At 43.9% G+C, this 24427-nt stretch overlaps 1 protein-coding gene across 1 annotated transcript in view; it reads right to left on the bottom strand.

The window, feature by feature from the left end:
- Positions 1-2057: 2057 nt before the first annotated feature.
- The window catches only part of LOC140738030 (vesicle-associated membrane protein 8), a 222167-nt gene continuing 199797 nt past the window's right edge, over positions 2058-24427 (bottom strand). The window contains exon 3 of the mRNA XM_073065006.1: positions 2058-2358. Within this exon, the coding sequence (XP_072921107.1) occupies positions 2215-2358 (144 nt within the window). The 3' untranslated portion in view covers positions 2058-2214. The remainder of the gene's footprint in view (positions 2359-24427) is intronic.

The raw sequence follows: 24427 nt of genomic DNA, 5'->3' as shown, positions 1-24427 counted from the left end.
GGAGCTGACTAGATTTACAACCTTCTCCAGCTTCTTTCAGTTCTGTGCAGTAGCCCCTCCATACCAGACAGTGGTGCAGCCTGTCAGAATGCTCTCCACAGTACACCTATACAAGTTTTTGAGTGCATTTGTTGACATGCCGGATCTCTTCAAATTCCTAATGAAGTATAGCTGCTGTCTTGCCTTCTTTATAACTACATCAATATATTGGGACCAGGTTAGACCCTCAGAGATCTTGATACCCAGGAACTTGAAGCTGCTTGCTCTCTCCACTTCTGATATCTCTATGAGGATTGGTATGCGTTCCTTCGTCTTACCCTTCCAGAAGTCCACAATCAACTCTTTCGTCTTACTGACGTTGAGTGCCAGGTTGTTGCTGCAGCACCATTCCACTAGTTGGCATATCTCACTCCTGTATGTCCTCTCGTCACCACCTGAGACTCTACCAACAATGGTTGTATCATCAGCAAATTTATAGATGGTATTTGAGCTATGCTTAGCCACACAGTCATGTGTATACAGAGAGCAGAGCTGTGGGCTAAGTACATACCCCTTGAGGTGTGCCAGTGTTGATCATCAGTGAGGAGGAGATATTATCACCGTTCCACTCAGATTGTGGTCTTCTGGTTAGGAAGTCAAGGATCCAAATGCAGAGGGAGGTACAGAGGCCCAGGTTTTGCAACTTCTCAATCAGGATTGTGGGAATGATGGTATTAAATGCTGAGTTATAGTTAATGAACAACATCCTGACGTAAGTGTTTGTGTTGTCCAGGTGGTCCAAAGCCATGTGGAGAGCCAATGAGATTGCGTCTGCCATTGACCTATTGTGGTGATAGGCAAATTGCAATGGGTCCAGGTCCTTGCTGAGGCAGGAGTTCATCTAGTCATAACCAACCTCTCAAAGCATTTCATCACTGCTGATGTGAGTGCTACCGGGCGGTAGTCTTTAAGGCAGCCCACATTAATCTTCTCGGAGTATGTTGCAGAAAGTTGTAAAATTAGTCGGCTCCATCATGGGTTCTAGCCTCCATATTATCCAAGAGATCTTCAAGGAGCGGTGCCTCAGAAAGAGACGTCCATCGTTAAAGACTCCCATCACCCAGGTCATGTCCTCTTCCCATTGTTACCATCAGGAAGGAGGTGCGGGGGCCTGAAGGCACACACTCAGCGATTCAGGAAAAGCTTCTTTCTCTGCCATCTGATTTCTGGATGGACATTGAACCCATGAACACTACCCCACCACTTTTTTTAAACTTATTTCTGTTTTTTGCACTATTTTAACTATTTAATATGGATATATACTTTCTGTAATTCATCTCTTTCCTATACTTATCATGAATTGCTTTGTACTGCTGTGCAAAATTAACAGACTTCACGACATGCTGGTGATATTAAGCCTGATTCTGAAGGCCAGTGTCCCATGATCTGCACTGGGTGTCTATGCTGATTTTGTTCGGTTACAGTCAATAAAAGAGCATGGTTGCGTACTCTGGATGGATTCTGCCATCGATAACTATTAGGAACCAATGCAGTTTTATAGTACTGAAGTGGTATTGGTCATGTTCTCGTTTGTTCTGTATTTCATTTCAATACATAATTTGTTATTTAATGAAATGGTAGCTTGTCTTTTTTATACTTGACTAGTCATTTCTATGAAACTTTGGCTAATTGGGGCAGCCGCTGAATGGGCCAAAATGTACTGATCCTGATGTGTCCCAGTTTAACTGTGATCCACTCTGTGGGATAAGTGATTCTTTCCCCATTAGGTCAGCAAAAACGGGTTACCAATCAGGCTTCCTGTGCTCTCTCTGTTTTGGAATTCCTCCAAGCGCATCACCAAGAGGCTTCATGAGGGTGAAAGCTTTGCAGAGTTGACCAACTTTCAGAGCACAACTATAGCTTACGAGAACTATACCTCGACCGTACGTCAACATCTTATTGGAATAATTAGAAGAGAGAATAATAGTTGTGGAGGGAGAGGGGAAAATTTGTCTTCTAAGGGTTTAAAATAACAGTTACGCAAAATAGATTGAAATCATCTGTAATTCTAAGATGAATAATTTCAAATATTAATAGTTTTATTATCCATTTTCTACAATTTATTTTACATACATCATCTTACAAAGCTTCCTTATAGTTTCTAGATGGAATAATCACATTATATACAGAAAGGTGAAAATGTTCGAGTCCATCAGTGGGAGGTCGTGGTGGGACCTACGTTGGGATGACACCAGTTGCAAAGAGGATGATAAGGATGACGATCACCACCACAATTACTACAATGATAATAATCATTTTGGTGTTTTTCCACCACATCTTCCTTGCAATTTTTGTGGATGTTTTCTGAAAAGAATCAGCCTGAAACAAACAGGATAGAGAATTGAGAATGTATATGTACAATACGCCAGGAAATCCTCATCACATTCATCCTCCATAGAGCAGATAATTTCTTGGATTGTATCTCAGCAGAAGAACATCTCGCGAGCAACCCCTCCTGCATGGTCTCTGCTGAACAAAAGCAACAGCCTGTAAATTGATGCCTCCTGTCCAGAGTCACCCTAGTCAAGTTCAGTGGTGCCATTTGTTTTGCAAATTGACTGGGTGTCGTATTTTTATGGGTGCTTAGCTCAGTAGCTGCTTGTGCAGTAGACATATTCAAAGGTCTGACAACAGTATGCCTTTCACAAAATCCCAGCTCTCTGTCTTTGCAGTTCCATTTCTTCGACTGAAGCCAGAATGACTTAACAAAAAAGGAGGGAAAGTTTGGTCTTAATTATAAACAAATTAGTTGCACCATCCAGTAAGGTATTGGACCCATCTGCTCAGAGTCACAGTTCAATCAGTGTAGCTTATGCTTTCAGTGGCCCTACACAGAAGGATTGTCTTACTTACAGGAGATATTTCCTATCTAATCTACCCACATTACTAAGCTTTTGGTTTGATTTAATAAATCATGTAGTCTTGCTAATTGAAAAATGTCCCCTGTAGAAAATAAGGCCACTTTCAGACTGCTATGACGAGGAAAGTTGAAAATCAAACCTGTCTGGATTGAGTCCCCTTGAAGTGAGCCTCCTGCAAAGAACAAAGCTCACAACAACACACTGAATGTATCTATACTGGGAAGTACTTCAGCAGATTCCATTGTCTGAACCCATTTGTGTATCATCTAACTTTGGAACTGAGATTAAAGATGAACTTTATTTGTCACATGTACATCAGAAATGTGTCAAGAATGCACTGACAGTAGCCCACAGTTTCGAGTGACAACATGGCATGACTTGCTATGCAGTGCTGAGAAACTAAACCTTTTTTAAAACTTGTATCCATTGTCTTTCTCCAGAATAAAAAACATATATAGCAGAAACGTAACAAGGGTATAAACACTAATTTATTCATACAATTCCTCATTACACAATTCAAATCAAAGGGTTAGACCACAAAGAAATGGCCTTTTGGCCATCAAATCCATGCAAATCCTTTTGCTCATCTGAAATCTGCCAGCCTAAGTGTCTGTCCATCGATGCCTGGTCTATTTGTGTCTGTTCATCGATGCCTGGTCTATTTAAGTGTCTGTTCATCGATGCCTGGTCTATTTAAGTCCCTGACCATCGATGCCTGGTCTATTTAAGTCCCTGACCATCGATGCCTGGTCTATTTAAGTCCCTGTTCATCAATGCCTGGTCTATTTAAGTCCCTGTCCATCAATGCCTGGTCTATTTAAGTCCCTGACCATCGATGCCTGGTCTATTTAAGTCCCGGACCATCGATGCCTGGTCTATTTAAGTCCCTGTTCATCGATGCCTGGTCTATTTAAGTCCCTGTCCATCAATGCCTGGTCTATTTAAGTCCCTGACCATCAATGCCTGGTCTATTTAAGTCCCTGACCATCGATGCCTGGTCTATTTAAGTCCCTGACCATCAATGCCTGGTCTATTTAAGACCCTGACCATCGACGCCTGGTCTATTTAAGTCCCTGTTCATCAATGCCTGGTCTATTTAAGTCCCTAACCATCGATGCCTGGTCTATTTAAGTGTTTGTCCATCAATGCCTGGTCTATTTGAGTCCCTGTTCATCGATGCCTGGTCTATTTGAGTCCCTGTCCATCGATGCCTGGTCTATTTAAGTCCCTGTTCATCGATGCCTGGTCTATTTAAGTGTCTGTTCATCGATGCCTGGTCTATTTAAGTCCCTGTTCATCAATGCCTGGTCAATTTAAGTCCCTAACCATCAATGCCTGGTCTATTTGAGTCCCTGTTCATCGATGCCTGGTCTATCTGAGTCGCTGTCCATTGATACCTGGTCTATTTAAGTCCGTGTTCATCGATGCCTGGTCTATTTAAGTCCCTAACCATCAATGCCTGGTCTATTTAAGTCCCTGTTCATTGATGCCTGGCCTATTTAAGTCCCTAACCATCAATGCCTGGTCTATTTAAGTCCCTGTTCATCAATGCCTGGTCTATTTAAGTCCCTGTTCATTGATGCCTGGTCTATTTAAGTCCCTGTTCATCGATGCCTGGTCTATTTAAGTCCCTGTTCATCGATGCCTGGTCTATTTAAGACCCCGACCATCGATGCCTCGTCTATTTAAGTGTCTGTCCATCAATGCCTGGTCTATTTGTGTCTGTCCATCGATGCCTGGTCTATTTAAGTCCCTGTTCATCGATGCCTGGTCTATTTAAGTCCCTGACCATCGATGCCTGGTCTATTTAAGTCCCTGACCATCGATGCCTGGTCTATTTGAGTCTCTGTTCATCGATGCCTGGTCTATTTAAGTGTCTGTACATCAATGCCTGGTCTATTTGTGTCTGTCCATCGATGCCTGGTCTATTTAAGTCCCTAACCATCGATGCCTGGTCTATTTAAGTCCCTGACCATCGATGCCTGGTCTATTTGAGTCTCTGTTCATCGATGCCTGGTCTATTTGAGTCGCTGTCCATTGATACCTGGTCTATTTAAGTCCCTGACCATTGATACCTGGTCTATTTGAGTCCCTGTCCATCGATGCCTGGTCTATTTAAATCCCTATTCATCAATGCCTGGTCTATTTGAGTCCCTGTTCATCGATGCCTGGTCTATTTAAGTCCGTGTTCATCGACGCCTGGTCTATTTAAGTCCCTAACCATCGATGCCTGGTCTATTTAAGACCCTGACCATCGATGCCTGGTCTATTTAAGTCGCTAACCTTCGATGCCTGGTGTATTTAAGTGTCTGTCCATTGATACCTGGTCTATTTAAGTCCCTGACCATCGATGCCTGGTCTATTTAAGTCCCTAACCATCGATGCCTGGTCTATTTAAGTCCCTAACCATCAATAGCTGGTTTATTTAAGTCCCTGTTCATCGATGCCTGGTCTATTTAAATCCCTGTTCATCGATGCCTGGTCTATTTAAGTCCCTAACCATCAAGGCCTGGTCTATTTAAGTCCCTGTTCATTGATGCCTGGCCTATTTAAGTCCCTAACCATCGATGCCTGGTCTATTTAAGTGTCTGTCCATCGATGCCTGCTCTATTTAAGCCCTGTTAATCAATGCCTGGTCTATTTAAGTCCCTAACCATCAATGCCTGGTCTATTTAAGTCCCTGTTCATCGATGCCTGGTCTATTTAAGACCCCGACCATCGATGCCTGGTCTATTTAAGACCCTGACCATCGACGTCTGGTCTTTTAAGACCCTGACCATCGACGCCTGGTCTATTTAAGACCCTGACCATCAATGCCTGGTCTATTTAAGTGTCTGTCCATCAATGCCTGGTCTATTTAAGTCCCTGTTCATCGATGCCTGGTCTATTTGAGTCCCTGTCCATCGATGCCTGGTCTATTTAAGTCCCTGTCCATCAATGCCTGGTCTATTTAAGTCCCTGTTCATCAATGCCTGGTCTATTTAAGTCCCTGTTCATCAATGCCTGGTCTATTTAAGTCCCTGTTCAACAATGCCTGGTCTATTTCAGTCCCTGTTCATCAATGCCTGGTCTATTTGAGTCCCTGTTCATCGATGCCTGTTCTATTTAAGTGTCAGTCCATCGATGCCTGGTCTATTTAAGTTCCTAACCATCGATGCCTGATCTATTTAAATGTCTGTCCATCGAGGCATAGTCTATTTAAGCCCCTGACCATTGATGCCAGGTCTATTTAAGCCTCTAACCTTCGATGCCTGGTGTATTTAAGTCCCTGTTCATCGATGCCTGGTCTATTTAAGTCCCTAACCATCGATGCCTGGTCTATTTAAGTCCCTGACCATCGATGCCTGGTCTATTTAAGTCCCTAACCATCAATAGCTGGTCTATTTAAGTCCCTGTTCATCGATGCCTGGTCTATTTAAGTCCCTAACCATCGATGCCTGCTCTATTTAAGACCCTGTTCATCGATGCCTGGTCTATTTGAGTCGCTGTCCATTGATACCTGGTCTATTTAAGTCCGTGTTCATCGACACCTGGTCTATGTAAGTCCCTAACCATCAATGCCTGGTTAATTTAAGTCCCTGTTCATCAATGCCTGGTCTATTTAAGTCCCTAACCATCGATGCCTGGTCTATTTAACTCCCTGTTCATCAATGCCTGGTCTATTTAAGTCCCTAACCATCGATGCCTTCTCTATTTAAGACCTTGACCATCGACGCCTGGTCTATTTAAGACCCTGACCATCGATGCCTGGTCTATATAAGTCGCTAACCTTCGATGCCTGGTGTATTTAAGTGTCTGTCCATTGATACCTGGTCTATTTAAGTCCGTGTTCATCGATGCCTGGTTTATTTAAGTCCCTAACCATCGATGCCTGGTCTATTTAAGTCCCTGTCCATCGATGCCTGGTCTATTTAAGTCCCTAACCATCAATAGCTGGTCAATTTAAGTCCCTGTTCATCGATGCATGGTCTATTTAAGTCCCTAACCATCGATGCCTGGTCTATTTAAGTGTCTGTCCATCGATGCCTGCTCTATTTAAGCCCTGTTCATCAATGCCTGGTCTATTTAAGTCCCTAACCATCAATGCCTGGTCTATTTAAGTCCCTAACCATCAATGCCTGGTCTATTTAAGTCCCTGTTCATTGATGCCTGGCCTATTTAAGTCCCTAACCATCGATGCCTGGTCTATTTAAGTGTCTGTCCATCGATGCCTGCTCTATTTAAGCCCTGTTCATCAATGCCTGGTCTATTTAAGTCCCTAACCATCAATGCCTGGTCTATTTAAGTCCCTAACCATCAATGCCTGGTCTTTTTAAGACCCTGACCATCGACGCCTGGTCTATTTAAGACCCTGACCATCAATGCCTGGTCTATTTAAGTGTCTGTCCATCGATGCCTGGTCTATTTAATTCCCTGTTCATCGATGCCTGGTCTATTTAAGTCCCTGTTCATCAATGCCTGGTCTATTTAAGTCCCTAACCATCAATGCCTGGTCTATTTAAGTCCCTGTTCATTGATGCCTGGCCTATTTAAGTCCCTAACCATCAATGCCTGGTCTATTTAAGTCCCTGTTCATCAATGCCTGGTCTATTTAAGTCCCTGTTCATTGATGCCTGGTCTATTTAAGTCCCTGTTCATCGATGCCTGGTCTATTTAAGTCCCTGTTCATCGATGCCTGGTCTATTTAAGACCCCGACCATCGATGCCTCGTCTATTTAAGTGTCTGTCCATCAATGCCTGGTCTATTTGTGTCTGTCCATCGATGCCTGGTCTATTTAAGTCCCTGTTCATCGATGCCTGGTCTATTTAAGTCCCTGACCATCGATGCCTGGTCTATTTAAGTCCCTGACCATCGATGCCTGGTCTATTTGAGTCTCTGTTCATCGATGCCTGGTCTATTTAAGTGTCTGTCCATCAATGCCTGGTCTATTTGTGTCTGTCCATCGATGCCTGGTCTATTTAAGTCCCTAACCATCGATGCCTGGTCTATTTAAGTCCCTGACCATCGATGACTGGTCTATTTAAGACCCCGACCATCGATGCCTCGTCTATTTAAGTGTCTGTCCATCATTGCCTGGTCTATTTGTGTCTGTCCATCGATGCCTGGTCTATTTAAGTCCCTGTTCATCGATGCCTGGTCTATTTAAGTCCCTGACCATCGATGCCTGGTCTATTTAAGTCCCTGACCATCGATGCCTGGTCTATTTGAGTCTCTGTTCATCGATGCCTGGTCTATTTAAGTGTCTGTCCATCAATGCCTGGTCTATTTGTGTCTGTCCATCGATGCCTGGTCTATTTAAGTCCCTAACCATCGATGCCTGGTCTATTTAAGTCCCTGACCATCGATGCCTGGTCTATTTGAGTCGCTGTCCATTGATACCTGGTCTATTTAAGTCCCTGACCATTGATACCTGGTCTATTTGAGTCCCTGTCCATCGATGCCTGGTCTATTTAAATCCCTATTCAACAATGCCTGGTCTATTTAAGTCCATAACCATCAATGCCTGGTCTATTTAAGTCCCTAACCATCGATGCCTGGTCTATTTAAGTCCCTATTCATCAATGCCTGGTCTATTTGAGTCCCTGTTCATCGATGCCTGGTCTATTTAAGTCCGTGTTCATCGACGCCTGGTCTATTTAAGTCCCTAACCATCGATGCCTGGTCTATTTAAGACCTTGACCATCGATGCCTGGTTTATTTAAGACCCTGACCATCGATTCCTGGTCTATTTAAGTCGCTAACCTTCGATGCCTGGTGTATTTAAGTGTCTGTCCATTGATACCTGGTCTATTTAAGTCCCTGACCATCGATGCCTGGTCTATTTAAGTCCCTAACCATCGATGCCTGGTCTATTTAAGTCCCTAACCATCAATAGCTGGTTTATTTAAGTCCCTGTTCATCGATGCCTGGTCTATTTAAATCCCTGTTCATCGATGCCTGGTCTATTTAAGTCCCTAACCATCAAGGCCTGGTCTATTTAAGTCCCTGTTCATTGATGCCTGGCCTATTTAAGTCCCTAACCATCGATGCCTGGTCTATTTAAGTGTCTGTCCATCGATGCCTGCTCTATTTAAGCCCTGTTCATCAATGCCTGGTCTATTTAAGTCCCGAACCATCAATGCCTGGTCTATTTAAGTCCCTGTTCATCGATGCCTGGTCTATTTGAGTCCCTGTCCATCGATGCCTGGTCTATTTAAGTCCGTGTTCATCAATGCCTGGTCTGTTTAAGCCCTGTTCATCGATGCCTGGTCTATTTAAGTCCCTGTTCATCGATGCCTGGTCTATTTAAGTCCCTGTTCATCGATGCCTGGTCTATTTGAGTCCCTGTCCATCGATGCCTGGTCTATTTAAGTCCCTGTTCATCGATGCCTGGTCTATTTGAGTCCCTGTCCATCGATGCCTGGTCTATTTAAGTCCGTGTTCATCAATGCCTGGTCTATTTAAGTCCCTGTTCATCAATGCCTGGTCTATTTAAGTCACTGTTCATCAATGCCTGGTCTATTTAAGTCCCTGTTCATCAATGCCTGGTCTATTTCAGTCCCTGTTCATCAATGCCTGGTCTATTTGAGTCCCTGTTCATCGATGCCTGTTCTATTTAAGTGTCTGTCCATCATTGCCTGGTCTATTTGTGTCTGTCCATCGATGCCTGGTCTATTTAAGTCCCTGTTCATCGATGCCTGGTCTATTTAAGTCCCTGACCATCGATGCCTGGTCTATTTAAGTCCCTGACCATCGATGCCTGGTCTATTTGAGTCTCTGTTCATCGATGCCTGGTCTATTTAAGTGTCTGTCCATCAATGCCTGGTCTATTTGTGTCTGTCCATCGATGCCTGGTCTATTTAAGTCCCTAACCATCGATGCCTGGTCTATTTAAGTCCCTGACCATCGATGCCTGGTCTATTTGAGTCGCTGTCCATTGATACCTGGTCTATTTAAGTCCCTGACCATTGATACCTGGTCTATTTGAGTCCCTGTCCATCGATGCCTGGTCTATTTAAATCCCTATTCAACAATGCCTGGTCTATTTAAGTCCATAACCATCAATGCCTGGTCTATTTAAGTCCCTAACCATCGATGCCTGGTCTATTTAAGTCCCTATTCATCAATGCCTGGTCTATTTGAGTCCCTGTTCATCGATGCCTGGTCTATTTGAGTCCCTGTTCATCGATGCCTGGTCTATTTAAGTCCGTGTTCATCGACGCCTGGTCTATTTAAGTCCCTAACCATCGATGCCTGGTCTATTTAAGACCTTGACCATCGATGCCTGGTTTATTTAAGACCCTGACCATCGATTCCTGGTCTATTTAAGTCGCTAACCTTCGATGCCTGGTGTATTTAAGTGTCTGTCCATTGATACCTGGTCTATTTAAGTCCCTGACCATCGATGCCTGGTCTATTTAAGTCCCTAACCATCGATGCCTGGTCTATTTAAGTCCCTAACCATCAATAGCTGGTTTATTTAAGTCCCTGTTCATCGATGCCTGGTCTATTTAAATCCCTGTTCATCGATGCCTGGTCTATTTAAGTCCCTAACCATCAAGGCCTGGTCTATTTAAGTCCCTGTTCATTGATGCCTGGCCTATTTAAGTCCCTAACCATCGATGCCTGGTCTATTTAAGTGTCTGTCCATCGATGCCTGCTCTATTTAAGCCCTGTTCATCAATGCCTGGTCTATTTAAGTCCCGAACCATCAATGCCTGGTCTATTTAAGTCCCGAACCATCAATGCCTGGTCTATTTAAGTCCCTGTTCATCGATGCCTGGTCTATTTGAGTCCCTGTCCATCGATGCCTGGTCTATTTAAGTCCCTGTTCATCGATGCCTGGTCTATTTGAGTCCCTGTCCATCGATGCCTGGTCTATTTAAGTCCGTGTTCATCAATGCCTGGTCTATTTAAGTCCCTGTTCATCAATGCCTGGTCTATTTAAGTCACTGTTCATCAATGCCTGGTCTATTTAAGTCCCTGTTCATCAATGCCTGGTCTATTTCAGTCCCTGTTCATCAATGCCTGGTCTATTTGAGTCCCTGTTCATCGATGCCTGTTCTATTTAAGTGTCAGTCCATCGATGCCTGGTCTATTTAAGTTCCTAACCATCGATGCCTGATCTATTTAAATGTCTGTCCATCGAGGCCTAGTCTATTTAAGCCACTGACCATTGATGCCAGGTCTATTTAAGCCTCTAACCTTCGATGCCTGGTCTATTTAAGTCCGTGTTCATCGATGCCTGGTCTATTTAAGTCCCTAACCTTCGATGCCTGGTGTATTTAAGTCCCTGTTCATCGATGCCTGGTCTATTTAAGTCCCTAACCATCGATGCCTGGTCTATTTAAGTCCCTGACCATCGATGCCTGGTCTATTTAAGTCCCTAACCATCAATAGCTGGTCTATTTAAGTCCCTGTTCATCGATGCCTGGTCTATTTAAGTCCCTAACCATCGATGCCTGGTCTATTTAAGACCCTGTTCATCGATGCCTGGTCTATTTGAGTCGCTGTCCATTGATACCTGGTCTATTTAAGTCCGTGTTCATCGACGCCTGGTCTATTTAAGTCCCTAACCATCAATGCCTGGTCTATTTAAGTCCCTGTTCATCAATGCCTGGTCTATTTAAGTCCCTAACCATCAATGCCTGGTCTATTTAACTCCCTGTTCATCAATGCCTGGTCTATTTAAGTCCGTAACCATCGATGCCTTGTCTATTTAAGACCTTGACCATCGACGCCTGGTCTATTTAAGACCCTGACCATCAATGCCTGGTCTATTTAAGTGTCTGTCCATCGATGCCTGGTCTATTTAATTCCCTGTTCATCGATGCCTGGTCTATTTGAGTCCCTGTCCATCGATGCCTGGTCTATTTAAGTCCCTGTCCATCGATGCCTGGTCTATTTAAGTCCCAAACCATCAATAGCTGGTCTATTTAAGTTCCTGTTCATCGATGCCTGGTCTATTTAAGTCCCTAACCATCAATGCCTGGTGAATTAAGTCCCTGTTCATTGATGCCTGGCGTATTTAAGTCCCTAACCATCGATGCCTGGTCTATTTAAGTGTCTGTCCTTCGATGCCTGCTCTATTTAAGCCCTGTTCATCAATGCCTGGTCTATTTAAGTCCCTAACCATCAATGCCTGGTCTATTTAATTCCCTAACCATCGATGCCTGGTCTATTTAAGTCCCTAACCATCAATGCCTGGTCTATTTAAGTCCCTAACCATCAATGCCTGGTCTTTTTAAGACCCTGACCATCGACGCCTGGTCTATTTAAGACCCTGACCATCAATGCCTGGTCTATTTAAGTGTCTGTCCATCGATGCCTGGTCTATTTAATTCCCTGTTCATCGATGCCTGGTCTATTTGAGTCCCTGTCCATCGATGCCTGGTCTATTTAAGTCCCTAACCATCGATGCCTGTTCTATTTAAGTCCCTAACCATCGATGCCTGGTCTATTTAAGACCCTGTTCATCGATGCCTGGTCTATTTGAGTCGCTGTCCATTGATACCTGGTCTATTTAAGTCCGTGTTCATCGATGCCTGGTCTATTTAACTCCCTGTTCATCAATGCCTGGTCTATTTAAGTCCCTAACCATCGATGCCTTGTCTATTTAAGACCTTGACCATCGACGCCTGGTGTATTTAAGACCCTGACCATCGATGCCTGGTCTATTTAAGTCGCTAACCTTCGATGCCTGGTGTATTTAAGTGTCTGTCCATTGATACCTGGTCTATTTAAGTCCGTGTTCATCGATGCCTGGTTTATTTAAGTCCCTAACCATCGATGCCTGGTCTATTTAAGTCCCTGTCCATCGATGCCTGGTCTATTTAAGTCCCTAACCATCAATATCTGGTCTATTTAAGTCCCTGTTCATCGATGCCTGGTCTATTTAAGTCCCTAACCATCGATGCCTGGTCTATTTAACTCCCTGTTCATCAATGCCTGGTCTATTTAAGTCCGTAACCATCGATGCCTTGTCTATTTAAGACCTTGACCATCGACGCCTGGTCTATTTAAGACCCTGACCATCAATGCCTGGTCTATTTAAGTGTCTGTCCATCGATGCCTGGTCTATTTAATTCCCTGTTCATCGATGCCTGGTCTATTTGAGTCCCTGTCCATCGATGCCTGGTCTATTTAAGTCCCTGTCCATCGATGCCTGGTCTATTTAAGTCCCAAACCATCAATAGCTGGTCTATTTAAGTTCCTGTTCATCGATGCCTGGTCTATTTAAGTCCCTAACCATCAATGCCTGGTCTATTTAAGTCCCTGTTCATTGATGCCTGGCGTATTTAAGTCCCTAACCATCGATGCCTGGTCTATTTAAGTGTCTGTCCTTCGATGCCTGCTCTATTTAAGCCCTGTTCATCAATGCCTGGTCTATTTAAGTCCCTAACCATCAATGCCTGGTCTATTTAATTCCCTAACCATCGATGCCTGGTCTATTTAAGTCCCTAACCATCAATGCCTGGTCTATTTAAGTCCCTAACCATCAATGCCTGGTCTTTTTAAGACCCTGACCATCGACGCCTGGTCTATTTAAGACCCTGACCATCAATGCCTGGTCTATTTAAGTGTCTGTCCATCGATGCCTGGTCTATTTAATTCCCTGTTCATCGATGCCTGGTCTATTTGAGTCCCTGTCCATCGATGCCTGGTCTATTTAAGTCCCTAACCATCGATGCCTGTTCTATTTAAGTCCCTAACCATCGATGCCTGGTCTATTTAAGACCCTGTTCATCGATGCCTGGTCTATTTGAGTCGCTGTCCATTGATACCTGGTCTATTTAAGTCCGTGTTCATCGATGCCTGGTCTATTTAACTCCCTGTTCATCAATGCCTGGTCTATTTAAGTCCCTAACCATCGATGCCTTGTCTATTTAAGACCTTGACCATCGACGCCTGGTGTATTTAAGACCCTGACCATCGATGCCTGGTCTATTTAAGTCGCTAACCTTCGATGCCTGGTGTATTTAAGTGTCTGTCCATTGATACCTGGTCTATTTAAGTCCGTGTTCATCGATGCCTGGTTTATTTAAGTCCCTAACCATCGATGCCTGGTCTATTTAAGTCCCTGTCCATCGATGCCTGGTCTATTTAAGTCCCTAACCATCAATATCTGGTCTATTTAAGTCCCTGTTCATCGATGCCTGGTCTATTTAAGTCCCTAACCATCGATGCCTGGTCTATTTAAGTGTCTGTCCATCGATGCCTGCTCTATTTAAGCCCTGTTCATCAATGCCTGGTCTATTTAATTCCCTAACCATCAATGCCTGGTCTATTTAAGTTCCTAACCATCGATGCCTGATCTATTTAAATGTCTGTCCATCGATGCCTAGTCTATTTAAGTCCCTAACCTTCGATGCCTGGTCTATTTAAGTCCGTGTTCATCGATGCCTGGTCTATTTAAGTGTCTGTCCATCGATGCCTGCTCTATTTAAGTCCGTGTTCATCGATGCCTGGTCTATTTAAGTCCCTAACCATCGATGCCTGGTCTATTTAAGTCACTGTTCATCGATGCCTGGTCTATTTGAGTCCCTGTTCATCGATGCCTGGTCTATTTAAGTCCCTGTTCATCAATGCCTGGTCTATTTAAGTCCCTAACCATCAATGCCTGGTCTATTTAAGTCCCTGTTCATTGATGCCTGGCCTATTTAAGTCCCTAACCATCGATGCCTGGTCTATTTAAGTGTCTGTCCAACGATGCCTGCTCTATTTAAGCCCTGTTCATCAATGCCTGGTCTATTTAAGTCCCTAACCATCAATAGCTGGTCTATTTAAGTCCCTGTTCATCGATGCCTGGTCTATTTAAGTCCCTAACCATCGATGCCTGGTCTATTTAAGACCCTGTTCATCGATGCCTGGTCTATTTGAGTCGCTGTCCATTGATACCTGGTCTATTTAAGTCCGTGTTCATCGACGCCTGGTCTATTTAAGTCCCTAACCATCAATGCCTGGTCTATTTAAGTCCCTGTTCATCAATGCCTGGTCTATTTAAGTCCCTAACCATCGATGCCTGGTCTATTTAACTCCCTGTTCATCAATGCCTGGTCTATTTAAGTCTGTAACCATCGATGCCTTGTCTATTTAAGACCTTGACCATCGACGCCTGGTCTATTTAAGACCCTGACCATCAATGCCTGGTCTATTTATGTGTCTGTCCATCGATGCCTGGTCTATTTAATTCCCTGTTCATCGATGCCTGGTCTATTTGAGTCCCTGTCCATCGATGCCTGGTCTATTTAAGTCCCTGTCCATCGATGCCTGGTCTATTTAAGTCCCAAACCATCAATAGCTGGTCTATTTAAGTTCCTGTTCATCGATGCCTGGTCTATTTAAGTCCCTAACCATCAATGCCTGGTCTATTTAAGTCCCTGTTCATTGATGCCTGGCGTATTTAAGTCCCTAACCATCGATGCCTGGTCTATTTAAGTGTCTGTCCATCGATGCCTGCTCTATTTAAGCCCTGTTCATCAATGCCTGGTCTATTTAAGTCCCTAACCATCAATGCCTGGTCTATTTAAGTCCCTAACCATCAATGCCTGGTCTTTTTAAGACCCTGACCATCGACGCCTGGTCTATTTAAGACACTGACCATCAATGCCTGGTCTATTTAAGTGTCTGTCCATCGATGCCTGGTCTATTTAATTCCCTGTTCATCGATGCCTGGTCTATTTGAGTCCCTGTCCATCGATGCCTGGTCTATTTAAGTCCCTAACCATCGATGCCTGTTCTATTTAAGTCCCTAAGCATCGATGCCTGGTCTATTTAAGACCCTGTTCATCGATGCCTGGTCTATTTGAGTCGCTGTCCATTGATACCTGGTCTATTTAAGACCGTGTTCATCGATGCCTGGTCTATTTAAGTCCCTGTTCATCAATGCCTGGTCTATTTAAGTCCCTAACCATCGATGCCTGGTCTATTTAAGACCTTGACCATCGACGCCTGGTCTATTTAAGTCCGTGTTCATCGATGCCTGGTTTATTTAAGTCCCTAACCATCGATGCCTGGTCTATTTAAGTCCCTGTCCATCGATGCCTGGTCTATTTAAGTCCCTAACCATCAATATCTGGTCTATTTAAGTCCCTGTTCATCGATGCCTGGTCTATTTAAGTCCCTAACCATCGATGCCTGGTCTATTTAAGTGTCTGTCCATCGATGCCTGCTCTATTTAAGCCCTGTTCATCAATGCCTGGTCTATTTAATTCGCTAACCATCAATGCCTGGTCTATTTAAGTCCCTAACCATCAATGCCTGCTCTATTTATGCCCTGTTCATCAATGCCTGGTCTATTTAAGTCCCTAACCATCAATGCCTGGTCTATTTAAGTCCCTAACCATCAATGCCTGCTCTATTTAAGCCCTGTTCATCAATGCCTGGTCTATTTAAGTCCCTAACCATCAATGCCTGGTCTATTTAAGTCCCTAACCATCAATGCCTGGTCTTTTTAAGACCCTGATCATCGACGCCTGGTCTATTTAAGACCCTGACCATCAATGCCTGGTCTATTTAAGTGTCTGTCCATCGATGCCTGGTCTATTTAATTCCCTGTTCATCGATGCCTTGTCTATTTAAGTCCCTAACCATCAATGCCTGGTCTATTTAACTCCCTGTTCATCAATGCCTGGTCTATTTAAGTCCGTAACCATCGATGCCTTGTCTATTTAAGACCTTGACCATCGACGCCTGGTCTATTTAAGACCCTGACCATCAATGCCTGGTCTATTTAAGTGTCTGTCCATCGATGCCTGGTCTATTTAATTCCCTGTTCATCGATGCCTGGTCTATTTGAGTCCCTGTCCATCGATGCCTGGTCTATTTAAGTCCCTGTCCATCGATGCCTGGTCTATTTAAGTCCCAAACCATCAATAGCTGGTCTATTTAAGTTCCTGTTCATCGATGCCTGGTCTATTTAAGTCCCTAACCATCAATGCCTGGTGAATTAAGTCCCTGTTCATTGATGCCTGGCGTATTTAAGTCCCTAACCATCGATGCCTGGTCTATTTAAGTGTCTGTCCTTCGATGCCTGCTCTATTTAAGCCCTGTTCATCAATGCCTGGTCTATTTAAGTCCCTAACCATCAATGCCTGGTCTATTTAATTCCCTAACCATCGATGCCTGGTCTATTTAAGTCCCTAACCATCAATGCCTGGTCTATTTAAGTCCCTAACCATCAATGCCTGGTCTTTTTAAGACCCTGACCATCGACGCCTGGTCTATTTAAGACCCTGACCATCAATGCCTGGTCTATTTAAGTGTCTGTCCATCGATGCCTGGTCTATTTAATTCCCTGTTCATCGATGCCTGGTCCATTTGAGTCCCTGTCCATCGATGCCTGGTCTATTTAAGTCCCTAACCATCGATGCCTGTTCTATTTAAGTCCCTAACCATCGATGCCTGGTCTATTTAAGACCCTGTTCATCGATGCCTGGTCTATTTGAGTCGCTGTCCATTGATACCTGGTCTATTTAAGTCCGTGTTCATCGATGCCTGGTCTATTTAACTCCCTGTTCATCAATGCCTGGTCTATTTAAGTCCCTAACCATCGATGCCTTGTCTATTTAAGACCTTGACCATCGACGCCTGGTGTATTTAAGACCCTGACCATCGATGCCTGGTCTATTTAAGTCGCTAACCTTCGATGCCTGGTGTATTTAAGTGTCTGTCCATTGATACCTGGTCTATTTAAGTCCGTGTTCATCGATGCCTGGTTTATTTAAGTCCCTAACCATCGATGCCTGGTCTATTTAAGTCCCTGTCCATCGATGCCTGGTCTATTTAAGTCCCTAACCATCAATATCTGGTCTATTTAAGTCCCTGTTCATCGATGCCTGGTCTATTTAAGTCCCTAACCATCGATGCCTGGTCTATTTAACTCCCTGTTCATCAATGCCTGGTCTATTTAAGTCCGTAACCATCGATGCCTTGTCTATTTAAGACCTTGACCATCGACGCCTGGTCTATTTAAGACCCTGACCATCAATGCCTGGTCTATTTAAGTGTCTGTCCATCGATGCCTGGTCTATTTAATTCCCTGTTCATCGATGCCTGGTCTATTTGAGTCCCTGTCCATCGATGCCTGGTCTATTTAAGTCCCTGTCCATCGATGCCTGGTCTATTTAAGTCCCAAACCATCAATAGCTGGTCTATTTAAGTTCCTGTTCATCGATGCCTGGTCTATTTAAGTCCCTAACCATCAATGCCTGGTCTATTTAAGTCCCTGTTCATTGATGCCTGGCGTATTTAAGTCCCTAACCATCGATGCCTGGTCTATTTAAGTGTCTGTCCTTCGATGCCTGCTCTATTTAAGCCCTGTTCATCAATGCCTGGTCTATTTAAGTCCCTAACCATCAATGCCTGGTCTATTTAATTCCCTAACCATCGATGCCTGGTCTATTTAAGTCCCTAACCATCAATGCCTGGTCTATTTAAGTCCCTAACCATCAATGCCTGGTCTTTTTAAGACCCTGACCATCGACGCCTGGTCTATTTAAGACCCTGACCATCAATGCCTGGTCTATTTAAGTGTCTGTCCATCGATGCCTGGTCTATTTAATTCCCTGTTCATCGATGCCTGGTCTATTTGAGTCCCTGTCCATCGATGCCTGGTCTATTTAAGTCCCTAACCATCGATGCCTGTTCTATTTAAGTCCCTAACCATCGATGCCTGGTCTATTTAAGACCCTGTTCATCGATGCCTGGTCTATTTGAGTCGCTGTCCATTGATACCTGGTCTATTTAAGTCCGTGTTCATCGATGCCTGGTCTATTTAACTCCCTGTTCATCAATGCCTGGTCTATTTAAGTCCCTAACCATCGATGCCTTGTCTATTTAAGACCTTGACCATCGACGCCTGGTGTATTTAAGACCCTGACCATCGATGCCTGGTCTATTTAAGTCGCTAACCTTCGATGCCTGGTGTATTTAAGTGTCTGTCCATTGATACCTGGTCTATTTAAGTCCGTGTTCATCGATGCCTGGTTTATTTAAGTCCCTAACCATCGATGCCTGGTCTATTTAAGTCCCTGTCCATCGATGCCTGGTCTATTTAAGTCCCTAACCATCAATATCTGGTCTATTTAAGTCCCTGTTCATCGATGCCTGGTCTATTTAAGTCCCTAACCATCGATGCCTGGTCTATTTAAGTGTCTGTCCATCGATGCCTGCTCTATTTAAGCCCTGTTCATCAATGCCTGGTCTATTTAATTCCCTAACCATCAATGCCTGGTCTATTTAAGTTCCTAACCATCGATGCCTGATCTATTTAAATGTCTGTCCATCGATGCCTAGTCTATTTAAGTCCCTAACCTTCGATGCCTGGTCTATTTAAGTCCGTGTTCATCGATGCCTGGTCTATTTAAGTGTCTGTCCATCGATGCCTGCTCTATTTAAGTCCGTGTTCATCGATGCCTGGTCTATTTAAGTCCCTAACCATCGATGCCTGGTCTATTTAAGTCACTGTTCATCGATGCCTGGTCTATTTGAGTCCCTGTTCATCGATGCCTGGTCTATTTAAGTCCCTGTTCATCAATGCCTGGTCTATTTAAGTCCCTAACCATCAATGCCTGGTCTATTTAAGTCCCTGTTCATTGATGCCTGGCCTATTTAAGTCCCTAACCATCGATGCCTGGTCTATTTAAGTGTCTGTCCAACGATGCCTGCTCTATTTAAGCCCTGTTCATCAATGCCTGGTCTATTTAAGTCCCTAACCATCAATAGCTGGTCTATTTAAGTCCCTGTTCATCGATGCCTGGTCTATTTAAGTCCCTAACCATCGATGCCTGGTCTATTTAAGACCCTGTTCATCGATGCCTGGTCTATTTGAGTCGCTGTCCATTGATACCTGGTCTATTTAAGTCCGTGTTCATCGACGCCTGGTCTATTTAAGTCCCTAACCATCAATGCCTGGTCTATTTAAGTCCCTGTTCATCAATGCCTGGTCTATTTAAGTCCCTAACCATCGATGCCTGGTCTATTTAACTCCCTGTTCATCAATGCCTGGTCTATTTAAGTCTGTAACCATCGATGCCTTGTCTATTTAAGACCTTGACCATCGACGCCTGGTCTATTTAAGACCCTGACCATCAATGCCTGGTCTATTTATGTGTCTGTCCATCGATGCCTGGTCTATTTAATTCCCTGTTCATCGATGCCTGGTCTATTTGAGTCCCTGTCCATCGATGCCTGGTCTATTTAAGTCCCTGTCCATCGATGCCTGGTCTATTTAAGTCCCAAACCATCAATAGCTGGTCTATTTAAGTTCCTGTTCATCGATGCCTGGTCTATTTAAGTCCCTAACCATCAATGCCTGGTCTATTTAAGTCCCTGTTCATTGATGCCTGGCGTATTTAAGTCCCTAACCATCGATGCCTGGTCTATTTAAGTGTCTGTCCATCGATGCCTGCTCTATTTAAGCCCTGTTCATCAATGCCTGGTCTATTTAAGTCCCTAACCATCAATGCCTGGTCTATTTAAGTCCCTAACCATCAATGCCTGGTCTTTTTAAGACCCTGACCATCGACGCCTGGTCTATTTAAGACACTGACCATCAATGCCTGGTCTATTTAAGTGTCTGTCCATCGATGCCTGGTCTATTTAATTCCCTGTTCATCGATGCCTGGTCTATTTGAGTCCCTGTCCATCGATGCCTGGTCTATTAAAGTCCCTAACCATCGATGCCTGTTCTATTTAAGTCCCTAAGCATCGATGCCTGGTCTATTTAAGACCCTGTTCATCGATGCCTGGTCTATTTGAGTCGCTGTCCATTGATACCTGGTCTATTTAAGACCGTGTTCATCGATGCCTGGTCTATTTAAGTCCCTGTTCATCAATGCCTGGTCTATTTAAGTCCCTAACCATCGATGCCTGGTCTATTTAAGACCTTGACCATCGACGCCTGGTCTATTTAAGTCCGTGATCATCGATGCCTGGTTTATTTAAGTCCCTAACCATCGATGCCTGGTCTATTTAAGTCCCTGTCCATCGATGCCTGTTCTATTTAAGTCCCTAACCATCAATATCTGGTCTATTTAAGTCCCTGTTCATCGATGCCTGGTCTATTTAAGTCCCTAACCATCGATGCCTGGTCTATTTAAGTGTCTGTCCATCGATGCCTGCTCTATTTAAGCCCTGTTCATCAATGCCTGGTCTATTTAATTCGCTAACCATCAATGCCTGGTCTATTTAAGTCCCTAACCATCAATGCCTGCTCTATTTATGCCCTGTTCATCAATGCCTGGTCTATTTAAGTCCCTAACCATCAATGCCTGGTCTATTTAAGTCCCTAACCATCAATGCCTGCTCTATTTAAGCCCTGTTCATCAATGCCTGGTCTATTTAAGTCCCTAACCATCAATGCCTGGTCTATTTAAGTCCCTAACCATCAATGCCTGGTCTTTTTAAGACCCTGATCATCGACGCCTGGTCTATTTAAGACCCTGACCATCAATGCCTGGTCTATTTAAGTGTCTGTCCATCGATGCCTGGTCTATTTAATTCCCTGTTCATCGATGCCTTGTCTATTTGAGTCCCTGTCCATTGATGCCTGGTCTATTTAAGTCCCTGTTCATCGATGCCTGGTCTATTTAAGTCCCTGTTCATCAATGCCTGGTCTATTTAAGTCCCTGTTCATTGATGCCTGGTCTATTTGAGTCTCTGTTCATCGATGCCTGGTCTATTTAAGTGTCTGTCCATCAATGCCTGGTCTATTTGTGTCTGTCCATCGATGCCTGGTCTATTTAAGTCCCTAACCATCGATGCCTGGTCTATTTAAGTCCCTGACCATCGATGCCTGGTCTATTTGAGTCGCTGTCCATTGATACCTGGTCTATTTAAGTCCCTGACCATTGATACCTGGTCTATTTGAGTCCCTGTCCATCGATGCCTGGTCTATTTAAATCCCTATTCAACAATGCCTGGTCTATTTAAGTCCATAACCATCAATGCCTGGTCTATTTAAGTCCCTAACCATCGATGCCTGGTCTATTTAAGTCCCTATTCATCAATGCCTGGTCTATTTGAGTCCCTGTTCATCGATGCCTGGTCTATTTAAGTCCGTGTTCATCGACGCCTGGTCTATTTAAGTCCCTAACCATCGATGCCTGGTCTATTTAAGACCTTGACCATCGATGCCTGGTTTATTTAAGACCCTGACCATCGATTCCTGGTCTATTTAAGTCGCTAACCTTCGATGCCTGGTGTATTTAAGTGTCTGTCCATTGATACCTGGTCTATTTAAGTCCCTGACCATCGATGCCTGGTCTATTTAAGTCCCTAACCATCGATGCCTGGTCTATTTAAGTCCCTAACCATCAATAGCTGGTTTATTTAAGTCCCTGTTCATCGATGCCTGGTCTATTTAAATCCCTGTTCATCGATGCCTGGTCTATTTAAGTCCCTAACCATCAAGGCCTGGTCTATTTAAGTCCCTGTTCATTGATGCCTGGCCTATTTAAGTCCCTAACCATCGATGCCTGGTCTATTTAAGTGTCTGTCCATCGATGCCTGCTCTATTTAAGCCCTGTTCATCAATGCCTGGTCTATTTAAGTCCCGAACCATCAATGCCTGGTCTATTTAAGTCCCTGTTCATCGATGCCTGGTCTATTTGAGTCCCTGTCCATCGATGCCTGGTCTATTTAAGTCCCTGTTCATCGATGCCTGGTCTATTTGAGTCCCTGTCCATCGATGCCTGGTCTATTTAAGTCCGTGTTCATCAATGCCTGGTCTATTTAAGTCCCTGTTCATCAATGCCTGGTCTATTTAAGTCACTGTTCATCAATGCCTGGTCTATTTAAGTCCCTGTTCATCAATGCCTGGTCTATTTCAGTCCCTGTTCATCAATGCCTGGTCTATTTGAGTCCCTGTTCATCGATGCCTGTTCTATTTAAGTGTCAGTCCATCGATGCCTGGTCTATTTAAGTTCCTAACCATCGATGCCTGATCTATTTAAATGTCTGTCCATCGAGGCCTAGTCTATTTAAGCCCCTGACCATTGATGCCAGGTCTATTTAAGCCTCTAACCTTCGATGCCTGGTCTATTTAAGTCCGTGTTCATCGATGCCTGGTCTATTTAAGTCCCTAACCTTCGATGCCTGGTGTATTTAAGTCCCTGTTCATCGATGCCTGGTCTATTTAAGTCCCTAACCATCGATGCCTGGTCTATTTAAGTCCCTGACCATCGATGCCTGGTCTATTTAAGTCCCTAACCATCAATAGCTGGTCTATTTAAGTCCCTGTTCATCGATGCCTGGTCTATTTAAGTCCCTAACCATCGATGCCTGGTCTATTTAAGACCCTGTTCATCGATGCCTGGTCTATTTGAGTCGCTGTCCATTGATACCTGGTCTATTTAAGTCCGTGTTCATCGACGCCTGGTCTATTTAAGTCCCTAACCATCAATGCCTGGTCTATTTAAGTCCCTGTTCATCAATGCCTGGTCTATTTAAGTCCCTAACCATCGATGCCTGGTCTATTTAACTCCCTGTTCATCAATGCCTGGTCTATTTAAGTCCGTAACCATCGATGCCTTGTCTATTTAAGACCTTGACCATCGACGCCTGGTCTATTTAAGACCCTGACCATCAATGCCTGGTCTATTTAAGTGTCTGTCCATCGATGCCTGGTCTATTTAATTCCCTGTTCATCGATGCCTGGTCTATTTGAGTCCCTGTCCATCGATGCCTGGTCTATTTAAATCCCTATTCAACAATGCCTGGTCTATTTAAGTCCATAACCATCAATGCCTGGTCTATTTAAGTCCCTAACCATCGATGCCTGGTCTATTTAAGTCCCTATTCATCAATGCCTGGTCTATTTGAGTCCCTGTTCATCGATGCCTGGTCTATTTAAGTCCGTGTTCATCGACGCCTGGTCTATTTAAGTCCCTAACCATCGATGCCTGGTCTATTTAAGACCTTGACCATCGATGCCTGGTTTATTTAAGACCCTGACCATCGATTCCTGGTCTATTTAAGTCGCTAACCTTCGATGCCTGGTGTATTTAAGTGTCTGTCCATTGATACCTGGTCTATTTAAGTCCCTGACCATCGATGCCTGGTCTATTTAAGTCCCTAACCATCGATGCCTGGTCTATTTAAGTCCCTAACCATCAATAGCTGGTTTATTTAAGTCCCTGTTCATCGATGCCTGGTCTATTTAAATCCCTGTTCATCGATGCCTGGTCTATTTAAGTCCCTAACCATCAAGGCCTGGTCTATTTAAGTCCCTGTTCATTGATGCCTGGCCTATTTAAGTCCCTAACCATCGATGCCTGGTCTATTTAAGTGTCTGTCCATCGATGCCTGCTCTATTTAAGCCCTGTTCATCAATGCCTGGTCTATTTAAGTCCCGAACCATCAATGCCTGGTCTATTTAAGTCCCTGTTCATCGATGCCTGGTCTATTTGAGTCCCTGTCCATCGATGCCTGGTCTATTTAAGTCCCTGTTCATCGATGCCTGGTCTATTTGAGTCCCTGTCCATCGATGCCTGGTCTATTTAAGTCCGTGTTCATCAATGCCTGGTCTATTTAAGTCCCTGTTCAT

Source organism: Hemitrygon akajei, chromosome 13, assembly GCF_048418815.1.
Source record: "Hemitrygon akajei chromosome 13, sHemAka1.3, whole genome shotgun sequence".
NCBI lineage: Eukaryota > Metazoa > Chordata > Chondrichthyes > Myliobatiformes > Dasyatidae > Hemitrygon > Hemitrygon akajei.
Note: the sequence above shows the minus strand (reverse complement) of the source record. Positions and strands in the feature narration are given on the sequence as shown.